The sequence below is a fragment of the Protomyctophum bolini genome, assembly GCF_963924005.1.
Source record: "Protomyctophum bolini genome assembly, chromosome: 9".
In the NCBI taxonomy this organism is placed as follows: Eukaryota; Metazoa; Chordata; class Actinopteri; order Myctophiformes; family Myctophidae; genus Protomyctophum; species Protomyctophum bolini.
Genome location: NC_137870.1, coordinates 36804751 through 36826511, shown reverse-complemented (window position 1 = coordinate 36826511; position 21761 = coordinate 36804751). Strand labels below are relative to the sequence as shown.

Here is a 21761-nt window from a genome sequence, read left to right as displayed (position 1 = left end):
TCCGCGGAGGCTCGGCTGGATTAACCGATCATTTTCCATGTCAAATGGCAGTAAACAAATTGTCCCAAATCATCTCTTTTACAGAACATTTCATTGCTTAATAACTGCAGGGTACAACATCGAGGCCAGTCAAAGCTAAATGTTTAAACTTAAACAAAGATAATACAACTCATCGACGCCAGGCCGAATTAAGTTGAAGTGTTTTTCTTGTAAAACATATCGCCCCATCCAAGTCCAGGAAAATAATGAGTGTGAACAACAGCTTTAATAACCCACATTTGGTTGTTTTATTGTTTGGGAAAATATGCTGAAGCACGAGAACAGCAAACGTTTAAAACTACTATGTGACACAAAATCCATTGACTAGAGCTGCACTGAGAGAAATACTGTACGTTCAGAGCATTTGACATATAGAAAATTATTTATTATTTTTGACACAAGATTAATTAGAGACACATACAGACTAATATGACAAACGCCTCAATTATTTAGCAAAGAAGCGGCATGTCGACACTTCCTTGTGTCACGGTACACTTTTTCACCGAAGCTTGAATTGAAATGGGACTATAGTGCGCTAATATTGAAACATTAAGTAAATGTACTGATACAGGCACAAGGAAACACCCCCCCCCCCACCACACACACACACAGACACACACACACGATTGTAATGGCATTTAGATAACAGGGATAACCTCCCCCTGTTGGCTCATCTCAGAAGATTAGACAACGGAACGCTACGTTTTTTACTTCATCACCGGCCAAACACAGTTGCTACATAGTTAAAAGCTGACATCGAAAATATAGAGTGGTCCAATGACTTCATGAAAACCAATACAGTACATACAATTCGTACAGTAAACCTACATGTGTGTTCTGCAAAGTATTTTAATTGGCTCAATAATATTGAAGGGTTTTGTATTTACCCTTCAATACTATACAAAGAGATTGTGTGGACTTAAATTGCGTTGGAAACAGCTGCACATCAAACCTCATTAGAGCCACAAGAATCCTTTTCGCAATACCTTCATTAACTGAGGTGTTTCCAGTATGTGTATGGTTGGTTACCGACAGTATCATTTCTTCACACGCAAATTCAAAAAGTAAAATGACAAGAAAAGCAACAAGCAACAATAAGATGTGCCTTCATAAAACAGGCAGCAGAGAGGTCAGTATTGGGGGAACAGTGACGTAATATTCGACCGTGTGTATATTATACACTGTACTTCACCGGAATATTTCAAAATATCATAACAAATTTGGCCAGAAATGTATTTCAAAATGTGTTTTGGACCCTCCAAATACATTTTCAAAAGTGCTTTGCAAATAATAATTAACAAATAATTTCACATACAGGCCCCTTCAAATAATATTTGGTCCATTATGTATATTTTCAGATACATAAAAATAAATATTTTGTTTGCATGAGATTGATCCAACAACTTAAGGCATGGTCACCGACTGGGGCAGGAGCTGCTGTGTGCAGGCGAAACACTTCATATATCTTCAAGTCATTATCGCTCGCACACACACATGCGCTCACACACACACACGCACACACACGCGCACACACACACACACACACACACACGCACACACGCACACGCACACACACACACGCACACACACACACACACACACACACACACACACACACACACACACACACACGCACACCCCTAGTGGGGAGGTCAGTATTGGCACCGAGACCCCTCTAGTGTTTTGCAAGGTTACCAGACAATCAGAGAAAATAGATTAATACATAGTCAGAGACCAATTACCTGAAATATGAATCAAAGATATTTTCAGATGATTGAGTTTGAACTATTGATTACGGCTGATGGGAAAGATGACCCTTTTCCTCAACTGTGTGTTGAGGATCTTATTGTTCATGTGGAGCTTTCAGTGCACAGAACATCCTACTGTATAGTCTGCTGGTCACAGGATGGTTCAGATTTAGGAAATCCAGTCCCAGTCGGTGTGACAATCACACTTGCGTGGCTCTAACAGAGACCCTAGTGGGAGTTTAACCCATTCTGACCTGAGATCAGATTCTAAAAATGTCTTCTACATCCTGACAGTTTTCCATTCTGACCCGAGATCAGATTAAAAAAATGTCTTCTACGTCAGTCGCTCTTCGATTTTTCAAAAATAGTAGACCTACAAGCTCGTTATGAGCTTGTAGATCTGCTATTTTTCAATAGCTAAAGCATAACATAATGCTAACACCAAAAGGGGTTCCCGACAAAAATGGCTTAAGGATGGAGCTCGCAGCACCGAAAACACAAACTCCCTCTGTTAATACCTCATAGAGGACGCAAAGCAAAACACGGTGCGCTTGTGACGGAGGGAGAAAGGCCAAAGAAAGCCAGCTTCCCGGAAAGCAGGTGAGGGGGGCCGAGTAGTGTGAAGACCATCTGAAGTGAGTTTGTCCCAAATCCGGAGGTTTTAGTGCAGCAGGAAGAGGCTGGATGTGGAGAGTAGGACCTGGCTTTCCCCCGCACATTTAGATGTGATCTGTTGGTTCAGCGACGGCACATCAAGAGACTAGCCGGCATCAAACGCAAACCAGGTGTTCTCGTGTAATCAAAACGGCTGCGAATGTGCGATGAGTGCGCGCGCATGTGCGTGTGTGTGTGCGTGCGTGCGTGTGTCTGTGTAAGCACAAATGTGTACAGCACACCATGTTCAAGAGCTACATACTACGTCAATACATCAAGGTTAAATTGGAGACAGACCGAGACTGGCCTCAGGGGCCAAATCCAAGACATCCAAGATGAGGACAATGAATATTCAGTCTTCTCAGCCAGATGAGTTCATTTGAACACCCCCCCCCCCCCCCCCCCCAGCCTAAAGTTCACACATACTACTATCAGTTCATCTGGGTCAAATGAGCAATATTAATTGCTTAAAGTGTGTGACTGTGTGTGTGTGTGTGTGTGTGTGTGTGTGTGTGTGTGTGTGTGTGTGTGTGTGTGTGTGTGTGTGTGTGTGTGTGTGTGTGTGTATGCGTGCGTGCGTGCGTGTGTGTGTGTGGGGGAGGACCGGTTCTTATGTCTTCATGCTGGGCCCTTGGATAGGCTCTGTAGCAGACTTCTCTGGAAGTCTTCCCCTGGCATTTCAGGAAGCAAGAACTCCAGGAGAAGGTCACATATGCAGTAGACTAGGTGTCTGAGGGGCAAATAGGTTACAATATAAGACACTGCATGCACCTCCACATCACAGTCTATGTATATGAACTATATACTCCCTTCAACACCACTATTTATAGCAATGGTTCCCAAACACCGCATGGGCCAGGTCGTGAACACTTGGTTTTTGTTTCCTATTCATTCGTTTTTTTATTATTACTTCAAAACATTTTCAACATTCCCAAAAAAAAAAGCTAAACTTTATGAATTAAAAAGTTTGATGGTTTTTTTCCCAGTAATTTCAGGACGAATAAAGAAAAATCCAAAATATTCCATGAATTAGAACAAATATTTAAGAAGTAGTGAAACTAGCCAATCTACAAGCTCACAACGCGGTGCGAAGCATCACGTTGTGAGCTTGTAGATCTTCTATTTTCACTAGTTTGGATCCCGGGCGAATATCTCATTTCAGTTTTGGGTCACACAGGCTAAAAGGTTTGGGAACCACTGCTTTATAGGACAGCCAGTAAAAACACAATGTTTTATCCGCATATCAAATTGTCTGCCATTGACGAGTACACTAGTCATTTCAGCGTTTTCATTGATTATGTTAGATTGCGCTCTTCGCCAACGTGATGAATGGCTTTAGGTCACTAGTAGACAGACAAACCGGAAGTGAAAAGTCTGTCTCCGTCCACTTCAATGTAAATATTTATCTTGGATTCTTTACCCAAAATGTCGTTTTTTTGGTCAAAACAAGCTTTATTCACGGCCCATAATAACTAAAGAACTGAAGGTCGCGGTGAAAGAAAATACCATCGCCCATCACTTTACACAGCATTTATTTCACTGCGGTTCACGTCTCAAAATAAGGGTCTTCACTGAAAGAAAACGCTCGCAGTGGCGGCGGACTAATTCATTAATAAATACCTGGCAGTCGCGTTAACACAGTGGAATGTCACCCGACTGTTGTAATAGTTTTGATGTTCTATGCACTTATTCCGCTGATGATTATGCGAGGCTAATTGCCTTTTCCAGAGAGTACTGACAAATCAATCAATCAAATTAATTCAACCTGGGACTAATAAGGTGAATGCAATGTAGTAGGAATGTAGTTAACTCCCTGGTAGGATACAGTAAATAGTCCCCAGCAGTACCACTGGGAACCACTGCATATACTATCACACAGTGAACAGACCCACAGCCCACCTCTAGGATAACCGCAAGCACAACGCAACGCATGTCTGGAGCAACAGGTGATTTCCGTTGGACCTTTGGTGTGTCAGATAAGCGTGCACACCCCCACCTCTAGAGTACATCTTCTTCTCTCTATGTGCAGAAATAAGACATGGTCTTATGTAACAGCCTTGAATAATACGTGCTCCAGACCCTTCCAAAAAGTGCTACGTAGGCACAAATGTACAGAAGCGTTTGATGTCTATGAAAATGCATGAGCTGAAATCTGCTTGGTTTGACAGCTACATAAAACTATAGAATATATACAGCACTGTGCCAAAGTTTTAGGCACTTTGGATGTTTCACAAAAACATTTGTCTTATAGGGTTATTCTGTCTTCCTCATTAGTGTCAATAGGAAATATAATATCTTTGGAAATAGTGAAATATTCCAGTGATATTTTTAAAGAAACACACTAACAAAGTAACAGACAACTTCCCAGATATATATATATATATATTTTTTTTAAATAACTTAAGGATTTTCTACACATGCTCAGTACATGATTAAACAATTATGTTATAATGATCATCAACTAAATATGTAGGTTGAAGCAAAATCATTAACTGAGACAGAAACAGCTGTGTAGGAAGAATAAAACGTGGGCGAGGAACAGCTAAGGTAAGGTTCCTTAATGACGGCGAGGTTGCTGGAGACGGTTTAATCTAAACTAAATCTTACACCGTGGTAAGAGTGAACATAGCAACAAGACACAAGGCGGTCATTCTGCTTTCTCACAGGCAGACATTTCAAGGCATACAGGTTGTTTCCAGATGTGCTGTCCAAGCTCTTCTGCAGAGGCACAAAGAAACAGGTTTAGGACCGGAAACGCAGCGGTCGGCCAAGGAAACGGCAGACGAAAGACACATTAAGCTGCCTTCCCTTTTGCAATCGGAAGATGTCCATCAGCTCAGAACTGTCAGTGGGACCGTGGTTCACCCATCTACAGTCCAGATAAAGTCGTGGAAGACTTGTAGCTAAAAAAAAGAGCCAAGCGGTTGGTTTGCCGCAGGTCTGGAGAACACTGTCTATACAAGGATGAGTTCTTGCACTTTTGTTTGTAGAATTGGTCAGAATTTGTGGTCTCCCCAATGCAGAGAAGCAGATTCTTATCCATCATGCATTTCCATCATCTGGTCCGTCCAAAAATTACAATTACCCCAAACATAATACTGTAGTCTATAGCCAGAGTCTTAAAGAACAACATAATACAAAAAGAACACCTTATTCTTTCTGTGTGTGTGTGTGTGTGTGTGTGTGTGTGTGTGTGTGTGTGTGTGTGTGTGTGTGTGTGTGTGTGTGTGTGTGTGTGTGTGTGTGTGTTTGTGTGTTTGTTTGTGTGTGCGTGCGTGAGTGAGCGTGAGTGAGCATGCGTGCGTGAGTGCATGTACAGTACCTGTTTATGATTGGATTCTGCAGAGACTGGTGTGCCGTTTGCCAGCTTAGTTTGTATTTGTCGGGGCCCAGCATGTCCGTCACTAGATCTACAGACGCAACACATTGAAATCAACGGTTACTGTACATACAGTATATGGAGGTGACACAGTAAAACACAACGGTTACATACAGTATATGGAGGTGACACAGTAAAACACAGCATCATTCAAATCATTCAAAGAAAACACTATACTCTATCAGTGCTGTTCGCATTGATGGTCTTTCTCTCTTTGTTGTACTTCTCTTTGAGTGTCAGATATTACCACCAGAATAGAAAGGGGAGATCTGGCATTGTATCGGTCCTAATAATACACTTTATTTATATAGCACCTTTCAAATAAATGCAGCTTAACAGTGCTTTACAGCGCAGAAAGAATAACAAAACACAAGTAAAACAAAACGGCATTAAAACAGACATTAAAATAATAGGACAATAGTAAAGAGCATAACACAGTGGCAATTCAGGCACAGGCAGTGGTACAAAAATAAGAACAGATATTTTAATACTAAAAGCAAACTAACAGCACTAAAAGCAAGAGTGAAAAGGTGAGTCTTAAGCTGTGTCTTAAAGATGTCTATAGAGGGTGCCTGTCTGGTAGTTTATTCCAGGCTGTTGGCCCATAAAAGCAGAATGCTGCCTCACGATGTTTCTTAGTAACCACCTTTTTAGGGAGTTCGAGTAGGCCAGCAGTGGAGGACCTGAGGGGGCGGTTAGGGACATATCTAGGCAGACAATCATGGAGATGAGAAGGTGCAAGACCTTAGTCTAGGACGGTCTAGGGCGGTGGTTTTCAACCAGCGGTCCGGGGACCACCAGTGCTTTTTCGCTTTATACCATTTCGTAGAGACGGCCTACACGCAGAATCTATATACCAAATGAAAGCTTGAATTTCGATGATAACACAGCTTTGAAATGTTGAAAATGAGCGAGATTTGAGCGAGTTGTGACTCAATGAAAAGACGAGTGTTCTTGGCTCTGTGCACGGTGGAGAAAAAAATCACACCCGTGTGAACTGAGTGGTGCAACTCACCCCCCCCCCCCCCCCCCCCCCCCGCTACCACCTCTCTCTCTCTTTCTCTCTCTCTCTCATTAGCAGGCAACAGTGCAGCACTATCCCTCTCTCTGTTTCTGGCACAACAGCGCCCCTACTGGTACTCATTATACTGGTGCTCATTAACCAACACATAGGTGAACACATAGACATTGCTGTTCCTTGGAGTGGTTGCACCACTCAAAAAAAAACGGCACGTGGGGGGGGGGGGGGGGGGGGGGGGGGATGCATCACTCTTCCGTGGGAGACCGTAAGGCTATGAAGCAATAGCACTGGGCATAAGGGATCTCTTAAAGGCAATGGCATGTGGCACAGTGATTGGTTTATTTATTTACCAAAATACCATCTTTAGTGCGGGAACACTAAATCCCCAAATAGTGCATTTAGAATGCTCGAAAATGGAGCCAAAAATGTCATGGTGGTCCGTGGCTCAAATGCAGAATAAATAATGGTCCTTAATATGAAAAGGGTTGGTCTAGGGTTTAGGGTCAAGGGTTAAGGATAAGGGTTTTGGAGTGGGACAAGCGAATGAATGTCGTCAATGGGAAGGTCTTCACAGCTTTGTGTATGTGTGTCTGTGTGTGTGTGTTTATATATACCAGGTACTAGTTTGAGGAGGCTGTGCAGGGCCTGCTGTTTGGTATCTTCTTTCTGCTGCGGGCTGCGTTCGGGGCGGGGTTGCGAGGGCAGCGAGCCCCCCGGCCACACTGCCTCCTGGAGCAGTCTCAGGTACTTCACCCAGTACTGGGTACAGGTCAGGTTGGCCACGCTCACGTCCAGCCATCTGATATGCACACACAGCCACACAGAAAGAAACCTTTGTTTTTATTACCACAGCCAAGTCAATAAATTAGGCAAACATTCATTGTAAGCAATTATTTGTCAAAATGTTTTCAATATTTTAATAAACAATAAATAATAATAAATCTGCAAGCTCGCAGCGCATCGACATTCACAATCAAGGCATGCAGCGAGGACTGAGCCTTGATATATGTGTGCTCTGCCAGGTGAGCCGCTGGGGCGCCCATCATTATTAAATGACTATCGAGGGATGACTGGGAAACATGGAGCCCAGCGGGTTGTGACCTGACCCTGTCAGACACTGAGATTTACCATCGTTGGTCTGAAAGCATGACCGCAAGCAACAGCCATCCAGACTGTTTAAGTGAGGTTATTTAAAGCCCAAATGTGAAGACTAAAAGACACAGTCTAATGTGGTTCATGGTATGCAAACATAGCGCATGTCCACGCTTCAGTATCTCATGTCATTCACATTCCCTCTATTTCTACCTTCACTTTACTGTACATTCTCTGCTTTAGACAATAATCTTAAAAACAACAACAAACCAAACGAAATAATAATAATATTAATAATAATTAGGGATTTAGGGATCAAATTTTTTTGCTCCCGATCCCATCATTTGATTTCGAGCATCTGCAGATAGAGATTTTTCCCGATCCGATACTTATATTTTATAGAACACGTTTATGCCATATCAAAATAGTACAATATCCCAAATCACAGACAATTTCCAGTGTCCTTTGATACTAGGGATGTCCCGCTCACGTTTTATGGCTCCCGATCAGATTCCGAAAATGACACGGATCGGGACAACCCTAAATAATAACAATAATAATGACTCCTCGCACACAAAAAAATACAAGACACTGAGATGCACGCGCGCACACACATACGCTACACATAACAGTTCCGAGTCTTCCGACTCCAGACTCTGCTGAGATGTGTAGACATGATAAAAAAACTATTTCCAAAATGATTTAACAGCATGCAGACACTCTTATGCAACGCTGTTCAAAACCACATACAGCTTAAAAGAAACAGGGACCTCCCTTCAGGGCTTATGACACGCTTATCCATTGTTGACACATGAGGAGCCCTCCTCCTAAATGAAGTTATGTCATTAGCGTGTCATTTTAGATTACCGACTGCTGTCGGATGAATATTGTGGTGGCAATGATTCTTCACTCTATTACGCTTTTATCTGTGTTTCATAACTTCTAAAAGCGATACTGAACTCTGATCACACTGTCTATTGTATGCTCTAAGTATATCATACTGCTAAGATCATTTAAGGACATTCTCTGCTCATTGTATAACTGCACTGTACTGTAGCTTTAACCTGAGCAATCAGAAACAGCTGAGATGTGCATCTGAAGACTAATGGCAGAAACCACAATAAGTACGCACTGTACATACGCACAGGTCAAAGTCGACACACAAACGCAACAGGCCTATAACATTGTTATCCTAAAAACTAAAAGTAAACTGCAGCCAAGAAGCGAGAACTATCGAGCTCCGTGGAAGAGGAACGTGTCCATTGGAGCTGCTCCTGCCTGTGAGATAATTCCAAGCGTCTTGTTCTTGTGGATTACAAATATAAAAGAGGTAGCCCAAACTTTTGTTTAGCTTGGAGTGGAAGGAACTATACTGTTGCAGCAGTGTAGTGTGCCAAGAAGAGGACTGTCGCGGGACAGTTTTTATGATATAAAGCAGCTGCCTCGCGTGGTGTCGCCCAATTGTTTTGTTTACGTTTGAGGTTGTGCTGTGAGGGGTTACAAGACGATGGGACTTGGTTGCGTTGGGAGGGGTTTATTTGAAATAATAACTATAGATTGTTGATTTGTCTGTTTATTTCTTTTGTTGATTAGGGAAAGAAATAGGGTTTGAAGCCTTGTCTATTTTCTTTACTATTTCATTGCTTAATTGTCTTTTGTGTGTGGCTTGAGTATATAAAAGGATAAGCTAAAAACCCACCGATTTCCTTTAGTTAATCATTTTCCTTTCAAGGTAAAGGCTGATTGTTACAACATGATGCTCATCAGTTAGGGCCTAGTTAAGGCCGGGCCTTAATTTCCAGGTCCGTTGCGAACTCTGATGTTTACTGTATACCTCTTTTCATAAGAAACCATACCACCTCAACCTGCATGCACAGCATGAGTTGCTAAAGTTACATGATGTACTCCATAGCTGGGACTAAAACAAATCAACAAATTAAGACTCTATTACAACTACAGTACTGTATGTAGGATGTGAGAGCCGCGGTTGGAGCTTGGGTTACGTGGGAATTCTTTTGGTTATCAGTGAGGTCTGGTCTGGTCTGGCCTCCTCCCCAACAACAGTGTTTATTTTGGTCAAGGCTAGTTAAGAGCCCAGTAGGAGGATGATTATGTGAGTCCATTCACCACCACATGCCGCCCAGAGACAAGCTCATTAAATCACACTGACTTATGACAGGTCACTGCTCCGCACGGCTACACAGCACACAGGACAGGGAGCTACAGTTTGTTGGGACACTGACAACTATAGGACTAACGCATCATGTTAGCACTGCATGCTAAACTAACACAAACTTAAAATGACTACAATTACTAATATTACAATAATGTAGTCATACTAGGACGATTCCCGTCGGGAACGCATGCTTTCCCCAACCTACTTTTACTGCAGTATACACTTATACAACTTGGAGGCCATGTGCAGTCTATGAAGTCATGATTTCATCATATTGATGAAATCCGGGCTCCATATGGGCATAAATAAGTGACACATACCGAAAGACACACAAACAGACGGATATGGAGATTTGTGGATTTATAGATATAGACTACTCTGGAATGATGCAAGGTTGGAAATGCATGCCCCAGCATTTTACTCCCATAATATGGCGATTTCTGTAATGTCTGTTTCCTTTTCCCATTGATTTTAATGAGATTGCTCACCACCACCAGCACACAGTAGTGGTAGCCAAGTCTATGGGCTTTTTACGGAACTTTGATGACTTCATTATCATACTGTAGTACATGGTCATTGTGATAAAAGGCACCGCTCACTTCACACGAGTGTACATTTTGTAGATGCGCTGATCCAACACACACACACACACACACACACACACACACACACACACACACACACACACACACACACACACACACACACACACACACACACACACACACACACACACACACACACACACACACACAATTAGGTTACATTATATGGTCCAACCAGATATAACTGCTGCACATGCTTAACACACAGAGGGAAAAGAAGAAAAAATGACATACTATTACTTGACACTACTAGACAGATGTTTGTTTTGGTTTTTTTAAGCCACCTAGGGATAAATGAAACAACGCCTTCTCCAGATAGACAGACTGCCCATAGTAGCTGAGACAGAACAGTATTTACTATTTAGCCAACTTTTTTGCATCTGTCTTTTGCAATCCACCCAATTGCAGACCCCTGAGCACAAGTTTATGGACATGGCCCAGACTTCCAAATACAAGGACAATAAGTTGACAGTTATATCCCAAGGCCATAATACGTTCCACCAGAACACTCACACACGCACACACACACACACACACACACACACACACACACACACACACACACACACACACACACACCTGCATGTTCTTTGTTTTACCTAGAACTCAACGAGGAAATATAGTTAAGACAAAATACCACCCACAAATCACCTTTTCCGGGTCACCGGTCGGGTAGACTCTGGAGAGATTAGCGGCTCTGATGGCAAAACATCCACGAACGCACAGTAAGTTTTTTTTTTTTTTTTTTAACAATTTGGCAGTAACTCTGCCCAACAGCAAATCATCTGATCTTGTCTCGTCTCAACGCAGGAAACTTGATGTAACTTTCTCCCTAAGCCAAGTTCGTGTCGTTTTTTGAAACTGACAGCCTGATAAATGTCATGGAATGACGCCAGCCTGTAGTAGCTGAGCCTGCTCTTGCAAGAAGGAAAATCTTTCATCAACTTAAGTTCTGCACGCTCCAATTTCTTTAAATATGCAGGAAGCCGTGGGTCAGAGACAGGCTATTCGAGAATAAAAGCAAGGGGGCTCAGCCACATTACAAAACGTTCAAGAGAGCGGTCTCAACAATGTGATTAATTATTTTTGCGCCAGGTCCATATATATATATATATAGATTTATGCTAACAAAATGTTATGCAATAAAAGAGTGAATTAGTTCTGAGATGAGACCACACACTTGGCGTTCTTATTGTCTGATGGAAGACGACCTACAGTACTACTGTATCGCTGTAGTGCACTTGTGCATTTTACTTACTGTACATTACATTACTTACAGAATGGAATCAATATTACAGATGCAATAACTTTCCATACACTGTCTCGGCAAAACGTAACATCCGTTCTGGACAACTGGATATCAATATATATACTGCATACAGTATATACTGCACTCTGTGGTCCATACAGTATATGGGTGTTTGTGTGTTTGTGTGTGTGTGTGTGTGTGTGTGTGTGTGTGTGTGTGTGTGTGTGTGTGTGTGTGTGTGTGTGTGTGTGTGACCGTGCGTGTGTGTGTGTGTCTCCAAATATTTCTAACATTACGTTGAATTTTGGTTTTGGTTGAATTTCTTTCACAATGTGTGAATTCATAATAAAGCTGTTATTAGACCATTTTACCTTAAGCAGCATTCTATGAAAGATGTTTATTACAACAGAATGAATGGGTGGGGGGGTCTACAGTACTTGTGTTTTATGAAGCTCAGTCAACCATGTTGAACCCTGTGTCCTTATTCTGGGCATGTCTGCCCAAAACATCTGAAATCTGAATATTAAAAAAATAGTTGTGAGGTGAGGGCTTAGAGCAAGTGGTTACTATAGATACAGGACCAGACACTGAAAGCAATACACCATATGACCATGTTTGGAGAGGATGGAAACAATTCTACTGCTAATACCATTACAACTCCCACTAGCTACTACACTTGTACTACTACTACTACTACTACTACTGCTGCTGCCACAACAATGTACTACTACTACTACTACTACTACTGCTGCCACAACAACAACACCAACAACTATAGCTGGCACGCTGGCTCAGTGCTTATAGCATTGCTGCCCCAGAGGAAGAAGGCCATGGGTTTTTAATATTACTGGGTTCTGAGTGGAAACCTTCTGCGTGCTCTTCCCGCGTCCAGGTGGGTTCCTCTGGGTGTTCCATTTTCCAACCACAACTAAATATATGCATGTTAAGTGCTTGTCACTTGCCCTTGACAAAAAGCTGGAGCCGGTCCCTGGCACCGCAGAATGGCCACTGACAAATTCACGGTATGTGTAAATGTTCTTGGCAATAAATACTTAACACCAACTACCACTATGGTATTAACACGACGAACACTGTAATTATTGTTTGGTACCACTATTGCACACGTCCACCTGCCACTCCCATTTAAAACAAACCCCTTTCACAGTCCTAGTGTGTGTGTTCTTATTTCTTTTGACACTGAAAAAATATAAACACAATCACTTACAAAATACTCCAGCTGGAAAATAACCCTGTCTAATTGACATTTAGAATTAGCCTGGAAAAAGTGACATGGACACAGGGCTCGGGTTGGATGGTTATGCGGGCAAAGAGAAAGGAAAGCTGATGTTAATTTGGAGAAGTGAGCGAGGCAATTAATGCATGGTCTGTGACTTGTTGGAGGAAGAATGTTGACATGAGGCTGGTTTTCACATCTTAGCACGTTGGCCTCGATATGGTTCATTTACAATACGCATTAGCCCCACACTGAAGGTCTGTTGGAGTGTCCAAAGACTCCAGACCTGTCCAGTCTCATTTGTGGATAAGATTTGGATCAACATAAACTTGGTTTACTCGCGTAGAAATACTAGACTTTGGTACACTTTACTCATGACAGAGCACTTGTCTGGAAAATGACCCCCAAATAATACTAATAATAAAAGCACAACATTATGCCATTTCTTGCATAAATTGACAGGATTTTGTGTGACTTTCAGTTCATAGTTTGTGCAAGGTTCTACCTTGAGCTCTTGACTGCATGAAACATAGGAAGAAGAGCCTTGAATCAATTGCATTGTGCTTCAGTAGTAGAATAAATAATAAATACTTAATAAATAAGTGTACCTTTATAAATCCTCAGAAAAGTGATGTGTTAGTGTACAATTCCACGTCACCACAGTAGTAAGAAATTAGTAAGTCTCTTCCTCTGGTGACGTTTATGAAAATAGTATGCAACTCTGTAACCCAATCAACCTGGCCTCCACATATTGGCACTGGACAAAAACACGGTGGCATTCCTACCAATCTGAGCGGCATGCGCCGCTATTAAGGATTCTACTGTGGACCTTTGGCTGCAGCTCAGTCCAGAGATCTTCAAACATGACGCCCGCCATTAACACATCCAGCACTTCGACTAATCCATGTCACGACCCCCACTGGCTGTACAGGCACATACTGTAACAACCAAGCAGCCTCTATGCGACGTACCACCACCTGATAATGTTGTCGTTATATTTTTTGGTTGTGATGTTTGTGATTACCTGATTGTTTTAATTATGTTGTTAAGCACTTTGGAACACTGTTCAAAAAGGTGCTATATAAATAAAAGTTTATTATTACCAATCACCCTGGCTGAAGAGAACAGCGTGGCTGCTGTAGCATCCAGCTTCCCGGGCAGGCAGACCCAGAAAAGAGAGGGCAGCGTTTTCCTTACGGTTGTGCGAGTGTGGAGCACATTAAAGCGTTTTTGAGGGGCTCGAGCAAACGAGGAGGAAAATTAAAGAACCGCAAGTAGTACTTTTCCTTATTTGAGAAGGTGGGATTGGTACATGTCACGTAATACTGCAATACTAAAACAGCCCGCTGGACCAAAAACAGATAGTCCAAATCTGGCTTCACACTTCACACTTCAGTTTAGATTAATATGATGTTGCTGTCTAAGTTTGGGTTGTGATCTAAGAGAAGGCATGCAGCTTGGCAAATAATTCAACATGTTTCCAGGCCTAAATTTCCACTCCTCTGAAACCAATCAAAGTACTATCAAGTTAATCACATTATATCTGATTACCGGGCCACAATTTGTCAGGGACAAGCAGGGAATATTTAGTATGGCGGGCATAGCAAGTGCAAATGAACAGAACACAGATGTTGAGTTCGGGGCATTTCATAACTTGATTATCCACACTAACCGCTGGTCTCAATTCCTGCGTACCTTCCAGATTAAGACCCAAAGCCGAATCGGAAAGCTGTTCAAAACTTTGTTTCATTTATGCAGCAAGATATATCACACTGATACCATCTATGGACCACATAACATCCTCTACTGGAGTTTTCATCAACTGTGATATTAATTTATACTACAGAATGCAGTGCATGACAAGTTCTCAACACAAAACTGATGAAAATCTACTGTCTCTGATGTTTTACACTCTCACTAAATCACATGCACCAGAATTACTATAGCCTGTCCTTCCATTAGGAAATCTTTTCAATACATTCTGTGTCTCAAGAGTTCCCTAACAAAAGGTGCTGGATTTGTTTTTTTAATAAATGATGTTAAAAAAATGCATTTTGCATACCATACCATACCATCTTTATTCATATAGCACATTTAAATAACAACTAAGTTGTACCAAAGTGCTTTACAATAGAATAGACTGGTTGACTTTTTAAAGTTATTTTAAAACACATGTTCAGTATAATAGAATAGACTGGTTATTTTAAAACACATCAGTACAATAAAAACACATCAGTATAATATTCATCATTATTAAGCCATCAGACCATGTTTCTCCTCAATATTTTACAGCCAGAGAGTCCCGTCTAATAAAAGATGGTACATCCTGTACCATCTTTTGTCTGTCTCGTTAGTTGGAGCGCAATCACACAGACATGATGCAGAGTGAAAAACAACAAATAAACACATCTTAACGGTCGGTTTATGTGGGTGCCTTCAGCGCTGTGCTGTGTAGCAGTTAACGCTAATTGGCTCCAGATGCCTCGACTCCAGGCTTGGTCTCTCCTGCCTACAGTACCCTCCTGTCCATACAAACCTCTCCGTTCTCCCTTTCAACCTAAATACACAGCAATGCCACATGACGTATCGGATGAACAAACACAACTTGCACCTGAGGCACTGTTTTCGGTCTGACTTAGCTTGAGCACATTTATACTGTACCTCAGGTGGAGTGTTAACAGGACACAGGGACTGTAGGACCCATTTGCCATTTTAATAAGGCATACCGTGTATGTATTCCTGACCATTACCTTCCTGGCTTTTTTCAAATAGCCAATGTACTACTGTATATAGGGTTAAAGTGGTAATTTTAGGAACCACATGCTCTATAGCACCTATGGGCGTGAAGTGTGGGAAAGAATAAGATTGCGGTAAATTACATTTCTCAGATGGCCAGCCTCTCCCTTAGAGATAGGGTGAGACTTTTGTTCTGCTTAGTTTCAGACTATGTGGGGACGCTATTTGACCTTCATGAATATGAGAAGTGGAACGATGATGTGAGGCCGTCACGTACTGTGCTAAAATGTTTATAGTTCAAGCCCTAGACACTGGGAATAGTGTGTTCACATTCATTAAGTGTCCTCAACTTAATGTGGTGCCAACTAAGTAGAGTAAAAAAAGAAACGAGGGCAAAAGGAGATGTCGCAACTGAAACATTCACTCACCGAATCACACTTCAAATGAGCTTAAATAGTGCAACATTTGAGCCCTATTGTACGTAATTCATAACCACTTGGACCAGTTTTGCCTCACCAAGAGCTTTGTCTGAACACCTTAGTAGGCAGCCAGGCACAATGAAGAGCCTGGCTGGGCGGAGCCAAATGGGAGAGTCAAGGGTCAAAGCAGACAAGGCCCAGTATGACACGAGGCCTCGTTTTCCTGGGGGAACCGTACAGAATCGGTTAGGGGCGGGCTAATGGAGACCTGCAGGGACTTTGGCATGAAAATGACTGGAAATGGAGGAGAGATTTTCGTCTTGAAGATGTACCTCTCCTTTTGTTACAGTGCCGTGGAGCTGCTTGCAAATTAAAGTGGGAAGTTTACAGGTTTGCAACAGTACTAAGCAAAGTGTCGATTAAAGTCAGTACTTGTGGATGTGTAAATCATCTGAACTTACTGGAAGGTCTCTACTGAGTGTCTCATAATGTACCTCCATCATGCACACGACATACCGGTACTGTAGATGCTCTGTAGCAACAGAGCGTTGCGGGGCGGCATACTGTAATCCTGAACCATTATAAAGCAGTATAACTCTGCACATAGCGGTAAAGCCACAGAGTAGCACTGAGATTTAGTGGCCACACTGCACCTTGATTTTGCCTATCCAGAACGAGAACTGGAATTAGAATTGAGTGTGTATGTGCATGTCTGTATATGTGTATGCAATCTGGGAACCCATCGGCAAAAAGAAAGAGAAAGAAGAGAAGAAAGAAAGAGAGAAACAAAAACAGCCTCTAGTCTGTTGTCTCCACCAGGCCGAGGGCATGATGGGGAGAGAGTATGTTTTGCACTCTGTCCGTGTGTGTGCGAGTGTGTGTCCCCGTCCGTCTGTTAACAGCTAATCTCCGGCAACTCCCTGGATGCCAACGATGTATGGTTATTGGTTATCCAGTAGATGGTTTGATGATGTCAGATTGGCATATGCAGCGTGTCACGAGCGTGATGTCACGAGGCGTGATGGACTAATAGCCATATAGGGAGATCTAAGGGTCTTCATGATATCACGTGATGTCACGAGGCTTGACCATAAATGGAGACGTGATGTCACGAGGCATGACCATATATGGAGGCGTGGGGTGACTAACTATCGGACGGACAGACAGGAGATGCAGGTTTTCATAGTAAATGTGACCTACAGTCGCAATCAACACATTACATCTATCCAAAGTCACGTTTTCAGCAAAGACATCATGTAAATTAAGATCATTATCTTTTGCCCCTCATCTTCTGTTATTATTGAACAAAAGCATTATTCAACCTGTTCTGTTGTACCGTTCTTCTACACCATACTGTCCATGCCTAACAGAAACAAACTTTTCAGTATTACCCGTATTGCTTCCAAGACCATCGGACTTCCTACACCCACACTTTCTGAAATGAACAATAAGGCCATCACACGGTTAGCACATTCAATATCAAATGACACTGATCATCCCCTGTATCACTTTTTAAACCTCATGCCATCTGGACACAGAACCTTGCCATGGAGAAAGACCCATGGCAAGGTTCCCTCGGCCATCGCGGCATTAAACCAACTGCCCCGCCGATATAGGATGGTTCTGTATACAGTGGGAAACTCATGTGTATTTGTATTGTCTCGGTGTGCTGTGCATACATACATTCCTGTGGTTCTATTAGCAACAAGTGCCTCGTGGTAAAAATACCCTCCTACCACCAGGTGTGGTCGACCTATATTCTCTACCATAATCACCTCTATTAGAGTGACAAGTGCGGGGCCAAAAAAAGAAGTCAGTCCAAGTGTTAATGGTCAAGTGCCAACGTCCAAATCTTACACTTGATTTGTGCCATGGTGTCTCACACAGCCACCGAAAATAACTGATCCACGAGAAAGAATCTACAAGTATAATAACTCAGGCTTCAACAAAGAACAGCCAGGTCCATGGAGAGCTCTGGAAGGCTCTCGTCTTGGCTGTTTATGTATATGTGTAGATCAGTTTTACGGGTCACGCTCGCTCTCTCAGTGGAAGAGGTACTTCACATTGTTATTTATCAGTTTATATTAAAGATTATTTCATAGGGCCAACAACAGAGAAATTACAACATTACAAATTACTAGTTTATGGGGATTTTAATGTGATGGTGTTGTTGTTGTCTCCAACAGGCCGAAGGCATGGGGAGAGAGCATGTTTTGCACTCCGTGTATGCGTCTGCGCAAAGCTAATCACCGGCACCGTTAACCTGGTCGATGCCAAACTTTACATACACATACACACACACACACACACACACACACACACACACACACACACACACACACACACACCTAGCAAAGAACGAGCAAATAATTCCACTTGAACCAATTAAAGCTGCCAAAATGCTACTGTTAAGTAATTCTATACGAGCGATTGTGGTCTGGTGGAGTCGGGGGCTGTGCAGCATCAGCTACCGTGAAAACCACCAAAGTCATTTTCCAGTTCTGCCCCGTCAAACTGATATAATTCATCCAGGGAGCAGAATAGAAATGAGAGGTAGTACTCTATCCTTTGGTGTTTAAATGGGGACTCGCTGGATAATTCTGCCGGATCCTCAGTGAGTGTATAATATTGCAGCCTTCAAGCTGTACGTTAAAAACATTAAATAAATAAATAGTGGCACAGTCGGTAGTGCTGACGCCTCACAGCTAGAAGGTCCTGGGTTCGATTCCCGCTGGGGATGCTGTGCCCATACCCGAGGCGGGCTTGGCGAAAGGGCCTTTCTGTGTGGAGTTTGCATGTTCTCCCCGGGTACCCTCACAAAAAACAGTGGAGTAACTCTAAACTACCTCCCGCTGGCCAGCCAGGGCGCCTGATGGAGGGGAAAGGAACTGGTCGGAAATACGTGTTCCTTCCACACGCTACGTTCGGCTGAGGAAACCCCTGTCAGGTGAAAAGAAGCAGCATGGACTCCTCATGCATAGAAGGAAGTCCGCTGCACCCCCCAGGTTGGCAGAGGAAGTGTAGCGCCCATTCGAAAATTGACGCTGGGTGAAAAAATGGGTTGCAAAATTGTGGGTAAAGTAAGAAAACATGAAATAGTCACACTCATGTATGGAGTAGGGGCAAGCAGCTGACGCTGAGGCTGCACTGACAGAACTGCACTCAGAGATCCATCATGTTTTGGCACAGCGCCAAATTGGACCCATTGATGTAACCGGGGGTTGGGAGGGAGCGCTCATTTTGCGTCACAGTATAAGCAATTCCATTCACCACTGACATGCCAACTCCATGCGCCATGCGGCCATTTGCTCACCTCATGCTTCATTTGGTGCAATATAAACAATATATACGAGAGTCTTCGCTGATATTTTGTGCTTCAGGCTGACAGTGTAAGACTTGAGTTACGACACCAGTTTACAACCTTGAGTTTGGAAGTGACATTTTTTTTAGGGATCTCTGTGCACTTGGTGGGCTTAAGTTTAACTGAATTGCAAAAATAATACAACGCATGGATTGCATTCAGCATGCGGAACACTGTGACCAATTATTTATTAGCTTTCTAAGCAAAGAATATCAAGAATCAGGGACAAATACTGCCACATGCGTTAACTGTGGAGAGGCTGATTTACTATGAGCCAAGGCCACTGTAGCTGGCCCTGGACAACCTGCGTGAAATACAGGGACAGTCACAGAGAGAGAGAGAGAGTGCTGGCCAGGATTTCTCTCTGGTAGTGATTATTCTAACTCTCCTGGGCATGAATAACTTGGTGTGTGTGTGTGTGTGTGTGTGTGTGTGTGTGTGTGTGTGTGTGTGCGCGCGTGTGTCTTTAGCACGCCAGGAAAGAGACATTTACAGCAGCAGGTGACATATGTTCTAATCCTGAGAGGAAAATGAGGGGCACACGACAAGGAGCACTAGAAGAAGTGGAGACGGAGGTCCAGTGCAGTCCGCCCACAGACCACTGATCATTTAGTGAGGTTAATTACAGTATATATGTAGAAAAGGTTGAAAATGGATGAAGAGGTACTTTAAAAATGCACATCAAATACTTATACTGGCCAGTAGGCATGTAACGATTCACCCAACTCACGATACGATTCGTATCACGATATGAGGTTCACGATACGATTTTTCACGATATAAAAAAATATATATATTTTTTTTAAAGAACAATTAACGTTTATTTTATTTTATATAATTTATCTTCCCCCCTGAGATTTTTCATTTAACTACATTGCAAAAGAAGTAGCATTATACTTTTGACAGTGCAGAAACATAATTGCCGTCCTTGATGAGCATCAACGACCATCATCACCTGGGCACAGTCACAGACACACACAGCTCCCCTCTAGAGTCACAGACACACACAGCTCCCCTCTAGAGTCACAGACACACACAGCTCCCCTCTAGAGTCACAGACACACACAGCTCCCCTCTAGAGTCACAGACACACACAGCTCCCCTCTACAGTGCTCTACTGCTGAAAGTGACTATCATTTCTCCCCAAAAGCACTTGAATATGATGGAATATGACTAAAGGGCACATTTCACATCACACTAGCCCCCCTAAAAAAGTTTTATTTTATTTTATTTCAAATGAATCGATTCAAATCGATTCATATCGTCGGGATTAATATCGATATATATCGCTATACGATATATCGTTACATGCCTACTGGCCAGTTGAGTAGGTTGTTCTGCAGCAGTTTGACCGAACAATCATTGGAATAACTGGAACTGCATTCCCCAATCGAAGCAGTGATCTGCTTAACGAAATGGTTATTTAATCATTACCTAAGGGGTGAGCAAAACTCCTAAGACGTCTGCATTTGCACAATCTGATACTGATTAGGGCCGAATAATTTCATGGTGTTGGGAACGGGAAGCAGGATTTAATTTAAGGCAAAAAAAAAAAGATTAAGTATTTCTAGTTCCTGCCTAAGTTACAATAACCACAATAGCTTCACACACAGACAAGATGTCATTGCAGAAGCATGCCTCTGGAGACCGGGGGGGGGATGAAGCAGGACTTTGTAACGGAGCCGCATCTCGGCCCCACCGGGCTCAGGTGAGCAGGGAAAACGGATACGGTCAGAGCGAAGGGCCATGGCATGACCTCATCCATCCACTGCCTTAATTTAACACATGGTGTTTAACACTTATCCAGCTCATTTCACAAACACTCTCCCTGTCCCTCATGATAAGTCACACAGCACTTGCTGGAAATCTAACTTTGTCCACAGCAGAGACAATAATGAGCCGAGCTGAGCCCCCCTTTCCCGAGCCGCGTCTTCTATAGGATTTGTGTTTCCTGTCAAGGGAGCAGCCTAGGGCGATAAATTACAAGTGGGACCGCTGCAACTCTCTAACCACGCTGGTCTAAAAATGGCTGAATGGACACTGAGATT

The 21761-nt window shown here is 42.7% G+C and overlaps 1 protein-coding gene across 3 annotated transcripts in view; it reads right to left on the bottom strand.

Annotated features, from left to right (window-relative positions):
- Positions 1-269: 269 nt before the first annotated feature.
- snx19b (sorting nexin 19b) overlaps positions 270-21761 on the bottom strand; it is a 44389-nt gene continuing 22897 nt past the window's right edge. For all 3 annotated transcript variants that reach the window (XM_080772266.1, XM_080772267.1, XM_080772268.1), the window contains 3 exons: positions 7456-7640; positions 5764-5851; positions 270-3171 (listed from right to left, as the gene is read on the bottom strand). In XM_080772266.1, the coding sequence (XP_080628392.1) occupies positions 3060-3171; positions 5764-5851; positions 7456-7640 (385 nt within the window). In that variant the 3' untranslated portion in view covers positions 270-3059. The remainder of the gene's footprint in view (positions 3172-5763; positions 5852-7455; positions 7641-21761) is intronic.